The 22,609-nt window shown below is 36.6% G+C and overlaps 1 protein-coding gene across 1 annotated transcript in view; it reads left to right on the forward strand.

The window, feature by feature from the left end:
- LOC127852722 (xanthine dehydrogenase/oxidase-like) overlaps positions 1-22,609 on the forward strand; it is a 70,894-nt gene that overhangs the window by 32,804 nt on the left and 15,481 nt on the right. The window contains exons 12-32 of the mRNA XM_052386674.1: positions 81-179; positions 3,588-3,664; positions 5,968-6,058; positions 6,944-7,032; positions 7,503-7,615; positions 8,343-8,411; positions 8,912-9,053; positions 9,351-9,355; positions 10,017-10,210; positions 10,647-10,822; positions 11,385-11,504; positions 12,432-12,528; positions 13,159-13,283; positions 13,952-14,015; positions 14,322-14,391; positions 15,463-15,550; positions 16,225-16,311; positions 17,283-17,474; positions 18,734-18,879; positions 19,525-19,606; positions 21,693-21,788. Coding sequence (XP_052242634.1) covers positions 81-179; positions 3,588-3,664; positions 5,968-6,058; positions 6,944-7,032; positions 7,503-7,615; positions 8,343-8,411; positions 8,912-9,053; positions 9,351-9,355; positions 10,017-10,210; positions 10,647-10,822; positions 11,385-11,504; positions 12,432-12,528; positions 13,159-13,283; positions 13,952-14,015; positions 14,322-14,391; positions 15,463-15,550; positions 16,225-16,311; positions 17,283-17,474; positions 18,734-18,879; positions 19,525-19,606; positions 21,693-21,788 — 2,222 coding nt within the window. The remainder of the gene's footprint in view (positions 1-80; positions 180-3,587; positions 3,665-5,967; positions 6,059-6,943; positions 7,033-7,502; positions 7,616-8,342; positions 8,412-8,911; positions 9,054-9,350; positions 9,356-10,016; positions 10,211-10,646; positions 10,823-11,384; positions 11,505-12,431; positions 12,529-13,158; positions 13,284-13,951; positions 14,016-14,321; positions 14,392-15,462; positions 15,551-16,224; positions 16,312-17,282; positions 17,475-18,733; positions 18,880-19,524; positions 19,607-21,692; positions 21,789-22,609) is intronic.

Raw genomic sequence — 22,609 nt, forward strand, 5'->3', positions numbered from 1 at the left:
AGTGAGTGACATACACTAAGTGTATGAGTGACTGTAATAAAAGGGAATATAACTTTGATTGTTTACCAAGTATGTTACAGTCTCTAGGCTGGGGCTATTTTCATCACCTAAAAGGATCCGCCTCTCTTGTGTGATGCAGCACAACGCACATCGTTCAACTTATACATACTTTTGGAACAGTTGGTTAATATATTCTGTTTTTACTTCTTCATAACCATGCTTGCATTTGTTTTAGGTTTGTTCTAATTGAAATGATTTTTTTTACAGAAACATTTAATATTTTATCAGAAACATTCATTGTTAACATTTTTATGCTCCCCCAAAATTTATTTTGGGGGGAGCATATAGTTGCCGCTTCGTCTGTCCGTCCGTGTGTCCGTCCGTCCGTGCACAATTTTTGTCCGGGCTATTTCTCAGCAACTAATTACCGGAATTCAATGAAACTTTTTGGGAAGCTTCACTACCAAAAGGAGATGTGCATATTATCAGCGGGTTCTGGTCAGATGATTTTTCACAGAGTTATTGCCCTTTGAAATTTTCCATTAACTGTACATATAGTGCAATTCTTGTCCGGGCTATTTCTCAGCAACTAATGACCGGAGTTCGATGAAACTTTATTGGAAGCTTCACTCCCAAGAGGAGATGTGCATATTATCAGCGGGTTCTGGTCGGATTATTTTTCACAGAGTTATGGCCCTTTGAAATTTTCTATAAAAAATTATTGTCCCCCCAACTACTTTGCCCTCAAGACGTTTCCTTTTATCTGAATATATAGTGCAATATTATGACAAAAAAAACTCTGGGGAGCATCACCCGTCTCGGACGGTTTCTTGTTTAGCTCCACTGGCCAAAGGCCAGCGGGGCTTATGTCATGGTCCTGTGTCCGTCGTGTGTGCAGTCATGCGTTAACTTTTCCTTTAAACATCTTCTTCTCCTAAACTACTGGTCCAATTCTGATGAAATTTCTCAGGAATGTTCCTGGGGTGAACCTCTTTCCAATTTGTTCAAATTATGCCCCTGGGTTCAAATTTGACCCTGCCCCGGGCGTCACAAAATTGAAAAATTGCTTATATAAGGCCTATTTTGTGAAAACTTTCAAAATCTTTTCTTCCATAACCATTGGGCATAGGGCTATCAAATTTGGTATGTAGAGACATCTTATTGTCCTCTACCAAATTTGTTCAAATTATGCCCCTGGGGTCAAATTTGACCCTGCCCCGGGGGTCACAAAATTTAAAAATTGCTTATATAACCTATTTTGTGAAAACTTTCAAAATCTTTTCGTCCATAACCATTGGGCATAGGGCTATCAAATTTGGTATGTAGTGGCATCTTACAGTCCTCTACCAATTTTCTTCAAATTATGCCCCTGGGATCAAGTTTGACCCTGCCCCGAGGGTCACAAAATTGAATATATGCTTATATAAGGCCTTTTTTGTGAAAGCTTTAAAAATCTTTTTGAACATAACCGTATGGCATAGGGCTACCAAATTTGGTATGTAGTGACATGTATCAGTTCTCTTCTTAGTTTGTTCAAATTATGCCCCTGGGGTCAAATTTGAAACTGCCCCGGGGGTCACAAAATTGAATATATGCTTATAAAGTGCTTATTTTGTGAAAACTTTAAAAATCTTTCTGTCCATATCCATTGGGCCTAGGGCTACCAAATTTGGTATGTAGTGACATCTTATAGTCCTCTACCAAATTTGTTCAAATTATGCCCCTTGGGTCAATTTTGACCCTGCCCCGAGGGTCACAAAATTGAACATATGCTTATATTAAGGCCTATTGTGGAAAAACTTTAAAAATCTTTTTGTCCATAACCGTATGGCATAGGGCTACCAAATTTGGTATGTAGTGACATTTAATAGTTCTCTTCTTAGTTTATTCAAATTATGCCCTTGGGGTCAAATTTGAAACTGCCCGGGGGTCACAAAATTAAATATATGCTTATTAAGGGCTTATTTTGTGAAAACTTTAAAAATCCTCTTGTCCATAACCATTGGGCCTAGGGCTACCAAATTTGGTATGTAGTGACATGTTATAGTCCTTTACCAAGTTTGTTCAAATTATGCCCCTGGGGTCAAATTTGACCCAGCCCTGAGGTTCACAAAATTGAACATACGCTTAAATAGGGTCTATTTTGTGAAAACTTGTAAAATCTTCTTGTCCATAAACATTGGGCCTAGGGCTACCGAATTTGGTATGTAGTGACATCTTATAGTTCTCTACCAAGTTTGTTCACATTATGCCCCTGGGGTCAAATAAGACCCTGCAATGGGGGGTCACACAATTGAACATATGCTTATATAAGGCCTATTTTGTGGAAAAAAAAAATCTTGTCCATAACCATCCGGCCTAGGGCTATCAAATTTTGTATGTAGTGGCATCTAATAGTCCTCTACCAAATTTGTTTAAATTTTATCCCTGGGGTCAAATTTGACCCTGCCCCGGCGGTCACAAAATTGAACATAATTATGCTTATATACACTACGTCTAGCGCGATTTATGCCATCCACATCGCATCACCTTGATTCAGCCCAGAGTGGACAATTACTATCTCACCACGATACACCGTTGAACACGGTGATTTCGCCGTGGCAAATTTCAGTGTCAGTCTCTGCGTTATCGGGAAATTTATCTCATGGTGGACCACCATGCCCTGGGGGCCGCAAAATCGATTATATGCTTATATAGTGCCTATTTTGTGAACACTTTAAAAATCCTATTGTCCTTAACCATAAGGCATAGGGCTACCAAATTTGGTATGTAGTGACATCTAATAGTTTTCTACCAAGTTTGTTCAAATTATGCCCCTTGGGTCAAATTTGATCCTGCCCGGGGGGGTCACAAAACTGAACATACGCTTATATGGAGCCTATTTTGTGAAAACTTTAAAAATCTACTTGTCCATAACCATTGGGCCTAGGGCTACCAAATTTGGTATGTAGTGACATATAATAAACCTCTACCAAATTTGTTCAAATAATGCCTCTGGGGTCAATTTTGACCCTGCCCCGGGGGATCACAAAATTGAATAAATGCTTATAAAGCGCCTATTTTGTGAAATCTTTTAAAATCTTCTTGTCGAAAACCATTCGGACTATGGCTACCAAATTTGGTATGCAGTAACATCTTATAGTCCAGTACCAAGTTTGTTCAAATTATGCCCTTTTGGTCAAATTTGACCCTGACCCGCGGGTCATAAAATTGAACATTATATACGCTTATATCTTGCTTATTTTGTGAAAACTTTAAAAATATTCTTGTCCTTAACTCAAGGACCTAGGGCTACCACATTTTGTGTGTAGTGAGATATAGTAGTCCTCTACAAAGTTTGCTCAAATTATGCCCCTGGGGTTAAATTTGACCCAGCCCAGGGCTTAAATTGGGCCTATATTTAAGTTTTTGCACATGCCGAGAATATTTCTTTCAGCCTTTTTTTCAGCAGTTGAGCGATATAGGGCCATCATGGCCCTCTTGTTTAAGCAATTTGTAATGCCTTTTGATTTGATCATTTAAATACAGTTGAACGTAAATCCTTGCTGTGTTGAAATCCATTTCGGCTGTACATATTCATGTTTCAGAGAAGCACGTAGAGTATTTAGCCTGCATACAGCACATGGTGGAGAAGTATGCCGCAGATCAGATCAGGAATGTAGCTGTAAGATTTACACTAGTCCACTTTATGGCAGGGATGTATTATACTAAGATTTACACTAGTCCACTTTATGGCAGGGATGTATTATTTGAGCAGCACTCTTGGAAAATGAGGCTAAATGCATGAGTGTACATTGTGGTCCTATCACAGATCAGCCTGTGCAGTCCGCATAATGCATGAGTGTACATTGTGGTCCTATCACAGATCAGCCTGTGCAGTCTGCATAATGCATGAGCGTACATTGTGGTCCTATCACAGATCAGCCTGTGCAGTCCGCATAATGCATGAGCATACATTGTGGTCCTATCACAGATCAGCCTGTGAAGTCCGCATAATGCATGAGCGTACATGGTGGTCCTATCACAGATCAGCCTGTGCAGTCTGCATAATGCATGAGCGTACATTGTGGTCCTATCACAGATCAGCCTGTGCAGTCCGCATAATGCATGAGCGTACATTGTGGTCCTATCACAGATCAGCCTGTGCAGTCTGCATAATGCATGAGCGTACATTGTGGTCCTATCACAGATCAGCCTGTGCAGTCTGCATAATGCATGAGCGTACATTGTGGTCCTATCACAGATCAGCCTGTGCAGTCTGCATAATGCATGAGCGTACATTGTGGTCCTATCACAGATCAGCCTGTGCAGTCCGCATAATGCATGAGCGTACATTGTGGTCCTATCAAAGATCAGCCTGTGCAGTCCGCATAATGCATGAGCGTACATTGTGTTTCTGTCACAGATCAGCCTGTGCAGTCCGCATAATGCATGAGCGTACATTGTGGTCCTATCACAGATCAGCCTGTGAAGTCCGCATAATGCATGAGCGTACATTGTGGTCCTATCACAGATCAGCCTGTGCAGTCCGCATAATGCATGAGCGTACATTGTGGTCCTATCACAGATCAGCCTGTGCAGTCCACATAATGCATGAGCGTACATTGTGGTCCTATCACAGATCAGCCTGTGCAGTCCGCATGATGCATGAGCGTACATTGTGGTCCTATCACAGATCAGCCTGTGCAGTCTGCATAATGCATGAGCGTACATTGTGGTCCTATCACAGATCAGCCTGTGCAGTCCGCATAATGCATGAGCGTACATTGTGGTCCTATCACAGATCAGCCTGTGTAGTCCGCATAATGCATGAGCGTACATTGTGGTCCTATCACAGATCAGCCTGTGCAGTCCGCATAATGCATGAGCGTACATTGTGGTCCTATCACAGATCAGCTTGTGCAGTCCGCATAATGCATGAGCGTACATTGTGGTCCTATCACAGATCAGCCTGTGCTGTCCGCATAATGCATGAGCGTACATTGTGGTCCTATCACAGATCAGCCTGTGCAGTCCGCATAATGCATGAGCGTACATTTTGGTCCTATCACAGATCAGCCTGTGCAGTCCGATAATCTAATCTGGGACAACATTTATCATTTGTGTTTAATTTTTTGTTTAATGAAAATCTCTGCTCAATGCAAATCCAGTCGAGGCAGAAAGTGGTGTCCCTGATTAGCCTGAGTGGATGGCCATAGCTTATCTGGGACAGCACTTTCCGCACACGCACAAAGCCCAAGATTTTTCACAGAGCGATGCTCATTAACAGTATGGTATTTATGTGATCAGTATTTCCAAAAAGATCTAAAGAGAAAAATAAAAATTTGATTTTTTTTTAGAAAGTTGCACTTAAAAAATAAACAGATATTTGAGATACAATTGTTTTGGGCACATCTTTAAACTGGCTTGAAATCCAAAAGTTTTGCATTGACTGTTTTAAAAAAGGTGACCCAAGCTTTATTGATGCTATAAGTTTTATGTCATATCGTTTAAATTTTCCTGTATTGTATTTGTAAATAGCAAGTAGCTTTGAAAAAAAGACTAGAGATTAATAAAAAGTTCTCTCCTGATGATGTGCATGGGATTTCATTATATCCATGTATTCAATTATATATGAAGTAAGAATGCATATTGAATGTTGCCCTATACTGAGAAATAAGGGTCTTTATTAATGATGTAAAAGTTAAGAGTTTCAGTGATTTAACTTGGAGTTTTTTCTTATATTTCGATACGAGTTTCAACCCAATCATGCTTAATTTTATGTTAATTATTTAATTGTATAAGTTTTGAGTGCGACTCAACCTTGACTTACGGAAGGAATATGTTCATGTTCGTATAGCTGAGGTTTTAGAAGTTTTTGCGCTGACTAACATTCTCAGCCAAGTGGCAAATGGAATTTCAACTTTGGAGTTCAGCTGAAAAAAGAGAGAACATTCTTTATAATTAGCCAATGGCTTCCTTTCTCAGACCCTGGGTGGCAGCATACTGTCAGGTCGTAACAACTCGGATGTGCTCACTTTGTTCATGGCATTGGAAGCAACCCTAGTTCTTGCTTCAGGTATACCATCCTTTAAATAGACTTATTTCGCTCCCAATCAATATGTTTAACTGTTTTATTTTAACAATGGAATAATGGGAAAAAAGATTTAAAGCTGAAATTCGTTCCAAATACATATTAATAAATATTAATATAGGTGAAAGTTGTATAATTAAATGGCAAAACTTATGCAGATGTAATAGATTTTATGCTACAAATATTAGCAAGCAATTTTACAATAATGAATAACTGTTGTTGTAAACCAAAATAAATAATTTCAAATATAATTTCAATCATAAATTAAATAGAGAATAATAGGTTAGTGTTGATTATACATCAGGTTTATCATGCGAGGCTTAGAAAACAAAAAGCACGAGCCTTGGAGAGTGCTTTTTCGTTTTCGTGCCGAGCATGATAAACCTGATCTATAATCAACACTAACCTATTATTCTATTTATCCCACTTTTTATTCAGTAAACTTTTTTATTTAAACAAATTAAGTGTAGCTGGATAATTTCGCGTTTTCATTAGTGTTTGTTGTACTTTGAAAAACTGTAGTGTAACCAAGGTCAGTGTATTACTCCTGGTTCCAAAAATAGCCGCTGATCAAATAATCATTTTTATTAATCAGAATATCACTCTGTGACAAAGAGTTGTGTGCTATTAATTACAATTTTATTCATATTGAATTGCAAATCTAAAAGTTTTATAACATCAATATAATATTTAGTTGTTATATTCAAGGAACTACATTTGTTTACAACGTAGCCTAACATCTCAGCACGTGCTGTTGATTATAGATGACATTGAATCAACGGGGCTTTAATCAACTGAATTCGCTGTAAAAGTGGGATAAATTTCCATCAGCTTGCAGATTTTCTTATTAAAGTTGATGTTTATTTTCAGTCAATGGTGAACGAATGGTACCTCTTGATAACTACACTTTGAATAGAGACGAAATCATTAAAACCATCCTTATTCCTTTCACTCACAAGGTTTGTTCATAAACAGTTAAGTTTAGTAAAATAATTGATAGCCATGACCGTTAAAGTTTTGTCAAATATTAAGGTATTATCATCTTTATTTATCAATGGTTTTGATATATTGCAAATACATGGTTACTGTCTTATGATAACAGATTGGTTTTGCATGAGGATGATATTGTTATATTTAGCTAGCTGAATCTTTCTTGTCTATATCCACACGTGTTCGATATCAATCCGTTATCATAAGACAGTAACCATGTATTCTATTTATCATTTAACTTTTCCTACAAAAAAATAGTTAAAAAATAAGCAAACAGTGATTTTTAGTACTACACACTATTGAAATTTGAGACAGCCCGAAGACAAGTACCTGGATCTATGTGTATTGACCATCACACATTTGAAACAGTTCCTGATAAAAGTCATAAATATTGAATGCCATTGCGTTCAGTGTATGTAATATGATTTTTTTTGTACAGACATGCTTGACCTCATTTGTCAAAGAGTCGACCCGGAGGACATTTTCGCTGGCGACTGTCAACAGTGGAATAAAACTTGTTCTTAATGACGATAAGACCATTGATAACCTCAGGTAATTCTCGATACTCATGAACTTTTATTGTTTGTTTATATGCCCCCGAAGGAGGGCATATAGTGATAGGATCTTCCGTCTGTCCTTCTGTCTGTTTTTCCGTCACACTATTCATATAGGTTTTCGCATTTAGGTTTCGAAAAAAATGCTTGTAACTTCTATTTCGCTTCATATAGCAACTTGATGTTTGGCATTCACGTGTATCTCATGGAGCTGCACATTTTGAGTGATGAAAGGTCAAGGTCATCCTTTAAGGTCAAAGGTCAAATATATGGCTTCAAAGCGGCGCAGAAGGGGGCATTGTGTTTCTGACAAACACATCTCTTGTTTTCTAATTTTCCTGTATTTATATTCTATTTTTAGCACAAGGAAATTAACTCATGGTTTAATGCTGTTTAAAATTGAGATACTGCCCTTGGTATATCCATTGTGCAGAATATATCTCCTTTTATTTGGATTCAATTTCAATTGAAACCACATGTCTTGTGTGAGTAAATTAAGAGATTGTGAGGAGAATAAGAGCACAAGTTATTATGCTCTGCATTATTCAAATATCATGAAATATTAATAAAATCTTATTAGAAATATATTAAATTTCCAATGTTTTATATGTAATTATCATTTTCCACCCTTTTTGTAGACTGCAAATTCCACCATTTTCTCCTTTTATATTTTGGTTTTTGCCTCTACAGAGACATAATCTTGTTGTTGTTGTTGTTTTTGCAAGGATCTCATATGGAGGAGTGTCTGATACCACCATGGTAGCCACTGGCGTTGGCAAATTTGCAAAAAACAGGTTTGGACAGAAAAAATGAAGAAAATTAGTCCGTAACTGTTTTTATTGTTTATCTGCTCTTTGTTGCAAGGTCTTCACAACCAATTCTATACATGTTTTGTGATGCAATTTATTGGAAAGATTAGCTTTGTTTCATATATGATGAATACAAACATCTGATTTGGCTAGACAGCCTTTATAGAGTGTTCCATGCTTTTGGTTTCTATGTCGTTTTATCATGGCAAACAAAGTTTGAGGTGGGAAATTTAGAAGTCACTTTCTGTCTTGAGGTCGATCAGCACGCATAACATGTTAACATTTTATAGAGCAAATTAATTCCACATTTATTAAACTTTAAATAATTATATCATCACTTTGAATTGCGTTTTTTTCATGACCAATTATCCACAAAATCCTATGTTATTTTTCTTATACATAGCAGTTTAAGTGTCATGGAAGGAGTCCAATTTGTTACAAGCTCTTGAAGCATAACAAAGTCAATGTGTTTTTTTTTTCAAAAGACAACTGGATTACCCCCTGTTTAAAGACGTGATTGGCTGTATAACAAGCTTGTGCAGTGAGAATGGACAGACAGACGGGTACAAACCTTCCGTGGCAGCTGCTATCTTCTTTAAATTCTACAATGCTGCACAAAGAAAACTGGTATAAAGGGATCCACTCAAGTTGAAAATAAATATTTGGATAAGTTATTACACCTGGGGGCCGTTTCATAAACAATTGCACGACAATTTAAACTTGCAAGAGAATTTTGTAATCTTAATAAAAAGACGATATAGCTCGCCATGCTCTTCAAATATATATGGCGCTTGAGATGCATATGCAATTAATAAAGTACTTAAAATTTACAATCATATTATATGGACTTAAGCAATTATGTATCTTCGAAAAATGTATTGTATCATAAATGTGAACTACGATGTTTATTGAAACGGTCCCCAGTACAAGTAAAAGAATCAAGATGTAACATCATAATCTACTATGACAAATAACAAAAATATAAGTTGTATTTACTTATGTCTTATAATAATTTAACTACAGTATTAGATCATAAGAAAGCTCCCACAGGCACAGTGGGGATCGAACCAGTGACCTCCCTATTGCTAGGCGGACATCCACTACGCCACAAATGCAGTCTATTGACATTGACCACCCATTTTAGCCTCAATTAAAGTAATTAATTCAGCAGTAATGAGGCTTATCAGTTATTACTTATGTAGCAGGTCAACTATTAAATAAATCAATGAAACTAAGTTAAATACATCATTAAGTTACACAAAATTAACCCTAAAGTGTGTGTTTGTTTATATTTGTTTATATTTCCCACAAACTGCAAATGTGAGTTGTTTCTGATTAAAGACAATGGGCATGATGAAATGAGGTGTATTATACAAGTAAAAAGTTTATCAAATTCTGAACAGAAACCACTTCTCCTTTAAGTTATTTTTTTTAAAAGGTTTGTGGTTATATGGGATTATCTTTTATATATGTATATTTCTTTTTCCTTTTAACGAAAATAACATAAAGATTCTAATTAAAATAATACTACCACATTCATACAAATAGTTATTAAAACTCCACAACAGTTATTTTGCAATGTCCACTCAGGAAGGTCAGACGTCCAGCATGCATTGTTGACTGCATGTCCATGGAGCCGTGTGTGGGCAGTCAGTACTACGACCCCTGCACAGAGCCCGGCCAGTCAGCAACCGACTCCCTAGGCAAGCCAGTACCCAACGTGTCCTCTGAGGACATTGTCAGTGGGCAGGCCGTCTACGTTGATGATATGCCCAGTCTCCCTGGTGAGTTTGTTTTACTTGCACATGTATCTTTACCTCTTCCATATTTATCTTGACTTATTCTAATTCGTCTTGACTCCCGTCATGTATATCTTGACTTTTTCCATATGGATGTTGTCCTTCCACTTTGATCTTGACTTCTTTTGTGTCTATCTTGACTCCTTCCATATTTATCTTGGCTTTTTATTTCTCTTGGCTTCTTCTTATGTTTGTATGTGACTTCTCTCATATATATCTTGACCTATACCGTGCTTCTCTTTTCTTCCTTAGTATATATCTTGACCTCATACGTGTTTCTCTTGAGTTCTTCCATATTTATATTGACTCTTTCAATATTTATCTTGACCTTTTCCATATTTATCTTGATTTGCTCCATGTTTATCTTGAGTTATATGATATTTATCTTCAATTTGTCCGTACTTATCTTGTCTCCTTCCAGGTGAGCTGTTTTTAAGCCTTGTACTCAGTCGTCGTGCACATGCAAAGATCCTTAGTGTTGACCCTAGCGCAGCTCTTCAGGTCCCAGGTGTCCATGGTTACCTTGACCACACGGACGTGCCTGGCAAAAAGGTCTTCGGAAATGCTGCTGACGAAGAGATATTTGCCTCTGAATATGTAGGTCTTTAGTGACCGTAAGAGATTTAAGAAATATTTGTCAAGGTATCTTTCTTAGATGGGCCATAATCAAGCATGTTAAATTCTGTTTTGTAGGAATTGAACTGTAATCACTTAATAGCCATGCATCATATGGAAAAAGTGTTATGTATTGACTGATTAGAAATGTAAATGTTAAAACTGTTAAAATCTGAGTTCTGATTTTTGTTTACATGCCCCCGAATGGTGGCATATAGTTTTTGAACTGTCTGTCCGTCTGTCTGTCTGTCATTCTGTCCATCCATCTGAAAACTTTACCATTGGTCATAACTTTTGCAATATTGAAGATAGCAACTTGATATTTTGCATGCATGTGTATCTCATGGAGCTGCACTTTTTGAGTGGTGAAAGGTCAAGGTCAAGGTCATCCTTCAAGGTCAACGGTTAAATATATGGCTTCAGAGCGGTGCAGAAGAGGGCATTGTGTTTCTGACAAACACATCTCTTGTTTTTAAATAAAATACATGTGGTTGTAAATAAAAGATGTTTAACTGGCTTCCTAATTCTTCATCTCTGCCCACAGGTGCTCTGTGTAGGTCAGACTGTTGGGGCAATCCTGGCTGAGACCAGGGAGATAGCAAGCAAGGCATGCTTCCTGGTCAAGATTGAATATGAAGAGCTCACCCCTATCTTTACTATAGAGGTCTGTGTTTGAATTGCATGGATCATTTGTGTCGCGTTCTGAGAAAACTGGGCATAATGCATGTGCATTAAGTGTCGTCCCAGATTAGCCTGTGAAGTACGCACAGGCTAATCAGGGACGACACGTTCCGCCTAAATTTGATTTTTGCTAAGAAACTTCATTTAAATGAAAAATGTCATAAAAGCGTAAAGTGTCGTCCCTGATTAATGTGGGACAACACTAAACACACATGCATTATGCCCAGTTTTCTCAGAACACGACTTGCATATCAGTTTGTTACTGAATTTATATTTCATATTTATTTTATATTTCATAATTTAGGCTTATAAATGTATCGAATAGTATATATAATTGGTTTCTCCATAACATACAAATTTCAAACAATTTTCACTCAATCATTCCATGCATAAAATAAAATCATTGATCAAGTAACAATTATATATTGGAGACAATGTTAAAAAAAAATACAGTACTCCAGTGAGAATCACCCCACATAAAAAAAAATCCCATTTTTCAATCAGAATTGTACAGCAATACTTATACAATAGTAAACAATAGTTTGCATGCATTTATGTACTTTATGTACATGCATTCAAAGCTTTAACTACTTTTTCTCTTTTCTCATGGATATTGTCTCTGGTACAATATTTTATATTTACAAAAATTAGTATTTTACTGATAATTTATACAAGCGAGACATTTATGTTAAGAGACTTTTTATTAAAAGATAATCTTACTTTTCCAAATATAACACCATAATATCGGTCTACTTGCCCCTTCAAAGAAGCAGACATGCCTTGTAACACTATCATGGAGATGTTTCGATTTTTAAATGGCAAAAAAGCCTAAAAACACAGGGTTGGATAGTTTTGCATGGCTGTGTTTCTACCATGCCCCTGCTTAACTCACTTACCTGTGTTATTTTAGGAAGCCATTGAAGCGCAGTCATTTTTTGGCAAGACAGGAAGGCTTCTGGATGGAGATGTTGAAACTGGCTTCAAGGAGTCGGACCATATTATAACTGGTAAGATTATGGTATCCTGAATGTTGAACATCTCAGGTAATGTGAAAACATCAACTACCAGTACATTATTGATAAAATGACCAAAGTTTATTATTCAAACTAAATAATTGATAAAATAAACATAGTATATATTTCATATTCAAACAAAGTTGTTAATAAATGACCAGAGTTTATTATTCGAGTACGAAAATATGTGACAATAGTTTAGGTTGCAGTGTTACAAATTTGTTGTCAGAATGTGACCGAGAGGTCCTGTGTTTGATCCATTGTCGTTGAGTGTAATCGGGAAATTTCCTAATACACCCAAGTATTGCACTTGTTCTCTCCAGAAGACCGACATGAGATTGTCGCTATTGGCCAATATCTTTTGATATAATTAAGTGTAAACTAATGGTCAACTATTTGAGGGAAACAGAGACCAGGATATTCTCAGTGGGTAGTTACTTTTGTAACACTTTACGATGCTGGAACTTAACTCTGGTATAAGATTCCTAAGCTGATGTATTCTTTTCACAGGGATGTAAATATGCTCTCACAATGGGGATTTGACCTGTGACCTTTGGGTCGCTAGGCTGACACAACATCTCCACCTGTGCATAGTGTTGATAGCAGGTTGTTCTGTTTGAACAGGAGACTATGAGACTAGTCTACAGGAGCACTTCTACCTGGAACCACAGGCTGCGTTGGCTGTGCCGCGCATGGAGAACAATGAGTTCGACATCTACTGCACCACACAGTACGGGGCGTTTGTGCAGGTGGAGTTTATTAAAATTAAAAAGTTATAAAAGTAAAAAATTATTTAACCCTTTACCACTCAGATTATCATTTTGATGCTTTTATAGTCCTATTTAAAGACCATTCTTACTAGATTCAAAGTTTGAAGGCTTCATTTAAAACCTTTGAATACTGATGTGCAAAAAACAGCAGTTAATCAGAACAGACTGCAAGTTACTCACAGGCTGTTCTGGTTTTATGCTGTTTGCATATAGATCTAGCCATTTTCACTTTGCCTCTGGGTGGAAAAGTGTAAATTAAACAAAAATTAACAACAAAAAAAACATTTCCATAGGATAAATTATTGTGTATAATATAGAATAGTAGGTAAGTGTTGAAAAAACATTTGTCAATTGAGCAAGTCCTGTAAAACTCTAAAATATCATTTTATGGGAAAATGGGGCTTAATGCGTGTGCTTATAGAGTTGGTCAAGATTAGCCTGTGCAGTCCACACAGGCTTATCGGGACAACACTGTCTGCTTTTATGGCATTTTTTGTTGTCCATGATTAGCCTGTGAAAACTGAACAGGTTTATCTGAGAAGACACTTTGAGCATATGCATTAAACCCCATTTTCCCAGAACATAGTTCATATAATGGCATCATGGAACTAATCGGAATGATATTTTTAGACTGTGCATGTTTGCAGGGCTCCATATGTGCAGCTCTTAACCTGCCGGCTAACAGAGTGAACGTTAGGACCCGCAGATTGGGTGCGTCTCAGAATTAATATTATTTTGAAGAATTGTGTGGCAATATTATAATTATGTATTTCGATCCATATGGATGTTTTTGCTGGCTGGTATATCAATTTTAAAAGGTCAAGAGGAAACTTGTGTGCAAACTTTTTTTTTTAATTGCCCTCTGATAGTTGTTCTGGTATTTAGTAAATAACTGCACCGAAAAATTAACATTTAAGTAAATCTATGACCAATGCTCCTGCGTCCTTTACCCCTTGTTGCCAGTTTGGTTGTAGTGAACATAGTTCTCTATTCCATTCAGTACTCTTTTTCATTCAGGCGGGGCATTTGGTGGTAAAGAGACTCGCAACAATCTGGTAGCTCTACCAGCAGCTATTGCTGCTCACAAGTTAGTATTTGTTCATCAATTGATTTTGTGATGCTGGTAAACCGGTCAAAATGCGCTTGAGTGAAGTGACAACCTGAGCAGTCGCATCAAAGGGACTTTCTTGACTGGAAATAGAAAAACAAAAAGTGGTTTACTAGCTTTTTCTTTAAAGTCTAAAATATAAGTCCTGATTTTCCCATTTTCTTCAATCTTTTGTACATAGTATGACGCTTTTGTAGCTCATCTGTGTACTATTTTATCAATTTTTTCCTGTCATGTGTCATGCATCTTCTGTCTTTAATATTTACCTTGCAAATGCTCTATATAGGCCACATGTATTGCACAATCTTCATGAAACTTGGTGAGAACATTTGCTTCAATGATATCTCGACTGAACCTGGATTTTATTCACTTGGGTCAAAAGCTAGACAATGAGGTTAAATTAAGAAAACATTTTGTGAACACTTAAGAATTGACATTTTTAACTTATTATCTTAAAACTTGCTCCGAACATTTATTCTTCTGATATCTCTGCTGAGTTTGAAAATGGCTTTGATTTTTTTTTAAACTTTACTTAAAAAATGATTGCAAACAGATATCTTTTTAAGTGTTAACCGATTTATTTAAGCTTGACTGCATTTAAAGGCTAAAGTTTATTAAACACTTGTGTCTGTTGTTTGGGTTGAACCTGTACTTGGTGTCCTTTGGGTAGATCTAAAGAACGCTCCCACAGTGGAAATCAAACCCATTACTTCCTGTTTGAACCTCATAGCCACTACACCACTGACATTTTATATTTTTAACCTCTCATAATAAAACAATGAAGTGCTTCGGCGGATTTCATTGAAACTTGGTATGAGTATATATATGGATAAGAGGATGATGCATGCCGAATAGTATTGTACACCATCTGTTAATAAAGGAGTAATGGCCCTTTGTATCTTTAAATAAATGCTTTTTTGAGTGTCAAATATAACACTTGTGTCCAGAAGCATATTGGCGGGAGATATCAATTCAACGAGTTAGCTTGTTGATATGGAATTCAACCATACCAATAAGGCCCTTTATTGTTTTTCTTACTTTACTTTTCAGGTACCGAAGGCCTGTTAGGGCTGTTTTACCAAGGGAAGTAGACATGGAAATAACAGGAAAAAGACACCCATTTCTTGCAAGATATAAGGTTTGTCCTGACGTAAGACTGATTTTGCGTTGGGAAGTAATTGAATGTGTTCTTTTGTATTAGCCTGGATGCCTTTCATGATTGCTGTGTGTATTTTAGTGAACAAATTGAAGATCATTTTTCATGTACTGGTGTAATGTAAAAGGTTGTTTATAAGACACAGATCATGTTTTGCCCCGACCCCCACCCCCAAAAAAATCCATTTTTAAAAGTTTGTGCACTTAATACAATATTTTAACACGTCATGTGCAAACTAAAGTATAAGCAAAGAAGGAAATAATTCATAGGTTATTCTGCAATGACTATGGGGTAGCTAACACATTCCATAACGTCAGTACTAAGAAACATGTCAGTACTGTTGATATCAATATTCATATCATAAGGCAACTTTCCTGCATTGCTGCTTTAGACTTTGGCTTGGAATTTTTATTAATTCACTTTTTTTTCTTTTCTTTTTAAAATCAGAAAGTCAATCATCTATGTTTGTGGGTGCAGTACTTTTAAGTTAGGTTCTAATAAAGGCTGCATTTACTAGCCATTTATCGTTTTTCCATTGAAAGAAGATTTACTTTTGATCTGTGGTTACATTTACCATTATAAGATGATAAGGTCTTAATTTTACGATTCTTACAACCATAGCATTTCAGTTTCATCATTATTTCGTTCGGCTTCAGGTCGGTGTGACCAGTTCTGGAAAGTTGAAAGCAGTAGAAATGAAGATGTACAACAATGGTGGCTTCAGTGAAGATGCGTCAGCGGCTGTAAGTCCCTTTTGTTATTTTGATTTTTTTAAATACTTGCTGAAAAGGGGTAGTACAAAGTCAACACTTTGTCAGTATGTCCAAATTTTGTTTGATGTCATTGAATTGAGTATGGTTTAAGAGAGAGGGGGGGGGGTCAAAAGTATTTGTTTGCATATTTTATCCCACATACGTATTTGTATTTCCATCATACTGTCTGCCTGGTACATTTTCCCAATTTACGTGATGCGAGATACTCTGGTATTTCAAGATGAGCAATATTTTGAATTATTTTTATGCTTATTTTGTGACAATATTTCCCATGGAAGTTTACTTGTATTTATATTTGTGTGCCCCCAAAATGGTGGCATAAAGCAGTCTCACTGTCCATCTTTGTGTCAGTCCAGCCTAATGTCTATGTATCCAGATGTCTGTCCTTAATATTGGATATTGGAAATACCTTTGCCTTACATTTATTAATTTTAAAATAAGACAAATGTTAACCTTGATAAGAGGATATGTTGCATGTATCCTGCTACTACAGATATTGAATTGAAACATTATAAGGATTATCAGGAAACATCACAGACCAACACCAAAACTTGACCTACAAGTAAGCAGAATTATGCCTTGTATTGTACTTTTTTGTACTTTGGAAAGTCAGGTAAACCTTTGAATTCAACAACTCCTATCTCTTTCTGATCTGCGATACTAGCACTTGGTTGCATTTTGGCCAGTTAGGTCAAGATCAAGATCACTGTTGTTAAACAATAGATATATAGTAACATATACTCAACAAATGCTACTGAGCTTCATCATCAAATATGTCTTTGTGGTCATTATATCAGGTGACTGATAGAAAATGTAAATTATACTATCAAATTGGAAGTATGGTCCTTAGTGCTATCTTGTTACAGCATCTTCTTATTGTTCTGTTATTTGGACACCTGGCTATTAAATATCTATTATTGTCACTCTTCCACGGGCTGCAGGTGGGTTACGCAGCATTGGATGCTTTTACGAACTGCTACAGGATTGAAAACGTAAACGTTGAGTCTTACGCGTGTCGTACAAACATTCCGTCCAACACGGCGATCAGAGGCTTTGGCCAGCCCCAGGGTATCACCATCATGGAGGACATCATTTTCAATGTGGCCTGCAACCTCAGGCTGTCCCAGGAAACGGTAGGCGTGCGATGAGGTGTCATGCATTTATGACATTTCACAATTGTGGGATGTGACATACCATTACAAGGCCAGCTTTATATGTATAGTAACTTTACTTATGAAAATTTAAATAATATTGCACTTAACAAATGAAATTAGCCCCCAGTAAATGTATTTCTATTTAAATCGTGTAAAACACATGCACAGAAAACCTTATGTTGGCATGTCTAATCTATGGTAATGTTCTTGCAAAGTTAAAATGGAGGGTGACAGATTTCATTGGACCAGAGAATTTCAAAGTCTGAGTTCCTCCTGATTTATCTTTGTCACTGTATTATAGTTAGTTTATGTTTGTCACTTTATTATAGTTTATTATAGTTATTAGTGTTTATAACACGTTGTCCGTTTCATTTGGTAATGTATGCATAACATCCAAAAATATGCAACTTGTGCCTTTTAAGGGGCCTTTTCACAGATTTTGGCATTTTTTAACTTATTCATTAAATGCTTTATATTGATAAATGTAAACATTGGATCGTAAAAGCTCCAGTAAAAAAATCAAGAATAAAATTAAAAAAAGGAAAAGAACATTGCCCGGAGCAGGTTTCGAACCAGTGACCCCTGGAGTCCTGCCAGAGTCCTGAAGTAAAACGCTTTAGCCTACTGAGCTATTCCGCCGAGTACACCTTCTTGACGTATTTTATACCTTATATAAGCAATCTTCGTAGTTTCACAAAATTTAACGACAAAAACAGAACTCTCCAAATTATTCAATCGTTTCGCGTTGCAACGCTTTATAATTTTTAGGTTTTAAAATCGTCAAAAGATGCATATAATGGCTATATTAGACCATGGTAAATGTTCAGTATTACTGTTTCCTCACAAATATCATTACTAAAACGAAAATGTGCGAATCTGAAACGACTTTTTTCAATTTTGTCAATTTACCAAAGCGTGAAAAGATCCCTTTAAGCATCGTATTGTGAAAGTAAGGGAGGTATTTTGAGGCATCTTATTTTAGAGGTGTCTTTCTCTGTAAGATGGTCATTTTTTGGCGTTTATTTTGAAGAGAATGGAGTTAATTTTGTTGACAATCTTATTTTTGAGGAAAGGAGGTTTATTTTTAGGCATCCTATTTTGAAAGTAAGGGAGGTAATTTTAGGCATCTTATTTTGTTTAGGTAAGGGAGATAATTTTGAGGCATCTTATTTGGAGGTAAGGGTGGTAATGTTAAGGCTTCTTATTTAGAAGGTAATGGGGGTCATTTTATTTTCAAGATAAGGGAGGTTAACCTGTACCGTGAAGGGGATATGACCCCATATGGCATGCTGCTAGAGAACTGCACAGTTCGGGATCTCTGGGACCAGTGTATGAAACAGAGTGGATTTGTGACCAGGCTGAAAGCTGTCGAGGAATTCAACAGGTATACATGGAAACATATTTGATCCATTCCACCACAAAATCCATATTTTTGACATCAATTATGACATTGTAAAAATACTTCTTCTACATCAATTGTCTAAAGGAGCTTGTATGTGTTGCTGTTACTAAAATAAAAAATACACAAAATAAAAGTGTATATTATTAATAATGCAATATGAATAGGGGCATACAAACATGAGTATCAATATGTTTTATGTTTGAAAGAATATTTTAATTTATTTTCATTCTTCAGATTTTGTATTTGAATGGCTAAGTCATTTATTTAGTGTATGCAGACATCAGGAATAGGGGTGTATTTATCTTGTTATGTTTTCATACTACAAGTAGCCTAAAACACATGTAAAGTGAAAGAGGAATGTTATTGCCACCTCTTTGCAACACCTGTTTCATAGTGATTTTCTTTCTTTAAGAGAATATCAATAGTTTGTATATTTTAGTAAGCAGTAATATTTAATTTATTGTATGTTAAAGACTGTTATTTAAATAATTCTTAATTTACAGTTTTAAAAAATATATAAATTTTATTCATTTTATTTCTGAAATTACATTTTTATAAAAATGGTGTGTTATGTATGCAGCAGTTTAGAACAGTTTTAATATTTTGTATCAACCTTCAACTATTTAGAAATAACCAATGGAGGAAACGGGGTATTTCAATGACAACGGAAAAGTTTGGAGTTGGCTTACCACCACTCTTCTTGAACCAGGTTTGACTTAAGCATATCTTGTTGTGTTAATGCTTCCACAGCGTAGGTGGCCCAAGCATTTGGTGTGTCCTCCAGACTCCAACAGCATGTCCATATGTCTGTACGTCCCTAAGCTTGTGTTTTCATCTACTTTTGGTACTTGGTGGAACTTAATCAAACAACCTTAATCCGTAGATGAACTTAATTTAAGGAATATTTGCTGCTGGTTTTGGCAGAATTATGGCCTTTTGACTGTTTTTTAAGCTTCCATATCTCGTGTTTAAAATGCTTTTTATGCCCCCGGATAGATTGATTGAGGGTATATTGTTTTTGTCCTGTCTGTCTGTCTGTCTGTCTGTCTGTCTGTCTGTCTGTCTGTCTGTCTGTCTGTCTGTCTGTCTGCCTGCCTGCTGCTGCCTGCCTGCCTGCCTGCCTGCCTGCCTGCCTGCCTGCCTGCCTGCCTGCCTGCCTGCCTGCCTGCCTGCCTGCCTGCCTGCCTGCCTGCCTGCCTGCCTGCCTGCCTGCCTGCCTGCCTGCCTGCCTGCCTGCCTGCCTGCCTGCCTGCCTGCCTGCCTGCCTGCCTGTCTGTCTGTCGTTGATTGTGTGTGTCCCAAAACTTTAACCTTGGTTACAGTTTTGCAATTACTTTTGCATTATTGAAGATAGCAACTTTATATTTGGCATGCATGTGTATCTCATGGAGCTGTACATTTTGAGTGGTGAAAGGTCAAGGTCATCCTTCAAGGTCAAAGGTCAAATACATTGCTTCAAAGCGGCGCAATAGGGGGCATTGTGTTCTTGGCAAACACATCTCTTGTTCACTGCTGTGTTGATCATACTCAGTCTTTCACAAGTAAGTGACTTCAATTGATAAATGATCTAAGACATGAATTGTGGTGGTTAACTAGTTTAGTCAAAACATTCTGTGTTAAATTTCTCTTTATTTACCTTGTGGATCTTGCTCCCTCTTTCACAGTTGAATGATTTTGTGATGAGGATTGTTTAGTTTGTTGGCTACCACAAGTTTTGGCAGAATTATGGCCTTTAGCCCAATTTTCAGTAGGTAAAATACAGTCACAATTTTGTGTTTTTAATTTCATGACCAGTGGTAAGAACATTTTTCTCAATGACAACATTCAATACTTGGTCACATGGCGGAAACGCAAGCTCACTGTTTAAATTTTAAAAAAGCTTGTTAACACTGAAGAAGTCACAATTTTTACCTCATGGTTATCATCAATTTGTCATAAAATTTGTCCCAGTAGTATCTTATTAAAAATTATTCCAATTCGTTTATTAAAATGGGCGCCCATGGGATGACATGTTTGACCCAATCCTCATTAAACCTTCTAAGAACATTTGTATTGATTAAATATGGCATGCATCTGAAAATGGTTTGGTGCGTTAAAAAACATGGCTGTTGTTCTTTTAATGTAATTTTCAGTAATTTGCTTTTATTTATGAAATTTTGGGAATCAAAAAGAGCTGTGTGTTAGCGTAATGGCTAAAGTTGCTTAGTATAATCCAGCAAACTCATGTTTACGTTGGTACCTTAACTGAGCGCATTGTGCTTTTGGGGAGTTGTTAGGATACCGTGATGTCTGTAGTCTTTAGTGTGTGCATGTGTAAGTACTTTCGTACGTACGTAAACTTTCTCCCAACAACTTTTCCTAAATCCTAAGACAGATTTCAACAAAAATTCATGGACATTATCCTTTGGTTAAACAAAGCTAAAAAATTTTTTTTATTGAGATTAAAAGTTCAAAAATCTTCTCTTAAACCACATGGGTCTTGGGTTGAATATTTTGTATGTAACATAATATGATATTCCTCTTCCAAGTTTGTTCAAATAATGTCACTGGCGTCTTAATTTTTCAATCCTTGTTTTTTTTTATAAAACATTAGCACTGATAGGCTTGGCGGTCTTCCATATATGGCTATAGTGCAACCTTGTTAACATTGTGAAACTTGCTCAAACGATTAATTTTGTTCTAATTATATCACAGGTGATTTAATTAATGGTAGGCAAACATCACAAAATCTGCTCAGAATAGTTCCTTTGAGTCTCAGGTGATCGACCTATAGCCTTTGGCCCTCTTGTGTGCAGGGTTCAGCTCTGGTGAGCATCTACAAAGACGGGACGGTGCTTGTGACTCACTCTGGGGTCGAGATGGGACAGGGACTCAACACCAAAATGATTCAGGTATTTGAGTTTGTTGGGTATTTTGTCAGGGGCTTTTGTTTGTGTTTTTTTTTCATGTATAGCCTGCACACATCAACTGTTATACACTCGCTACCCCTACCCGTAATATGCATTATAAACACATAAGAAAAATGATCAACTTGATTTCCTAATATTTTTTTCCCAAAATCAGAAATACACAAATTCATATGTCCAAAAAAATGTCTTTTTTTGTAAAGGCAAGAGATTTCATGCCAACCTTGATTTTGCAGATATACTATTAAGTATATCTTGGTTTGAATATGATATGATAACCAGGTGGGTCTTGTGACATTTTCAAATTATTTGTTTAATCGCAGGATTTTATTGTCCCCTACCGGTTTTACCGGAGGGGACTTATGGTTTGCGCTCTGTGTGTCTGTCTGTGAGTCTGTCTGTCTGTCACACTTTTCTGGATCCTACGATAACTTTAAAAGTTCTTAATATTTTTTTATGAAACTTGAAACATGGATAGATGGCAATATGGACATTATGCACGTCATTTCAGTTTGTTCCTATGCAAAAATTCTGGTTGCTATGGCAACAAATTGACTAGAAATACTGCTGAAAATAGTGGTTTTCTGGATCCTGCGATTACTTAAAAAGTTCTTAATATTTTTTCATGAAACTTGCAACATAGATAGATGGTAATATGGACATTATGCACGTCATTTTATTTTGTTCCTACAAAAATTGCCAATTGTGGTTGCTACGGCAACCAAAAAAATAATTCTGAAAATTGTGGAATTTCTTGCAATGGTGGAGCCCGTAGGGGACCATATTGCTTGACAATAGCCTTGTTA

The sequence above is a fragment of the Dreissena polymorpha genome, chromosome 12, assembly GCF_020536995.1.
Source record: "Dreissena polymorpha isolate Duluth1 chromosome 12, UMN_Dpol_1.0, whole genome shotgun sequence".
Lineage (NCBI taxonomy): Eukaryota > Metazoa > Mollusca > Bivalvia > Myida > Dreissenidae > Dreissena > Dreissena polymorpha.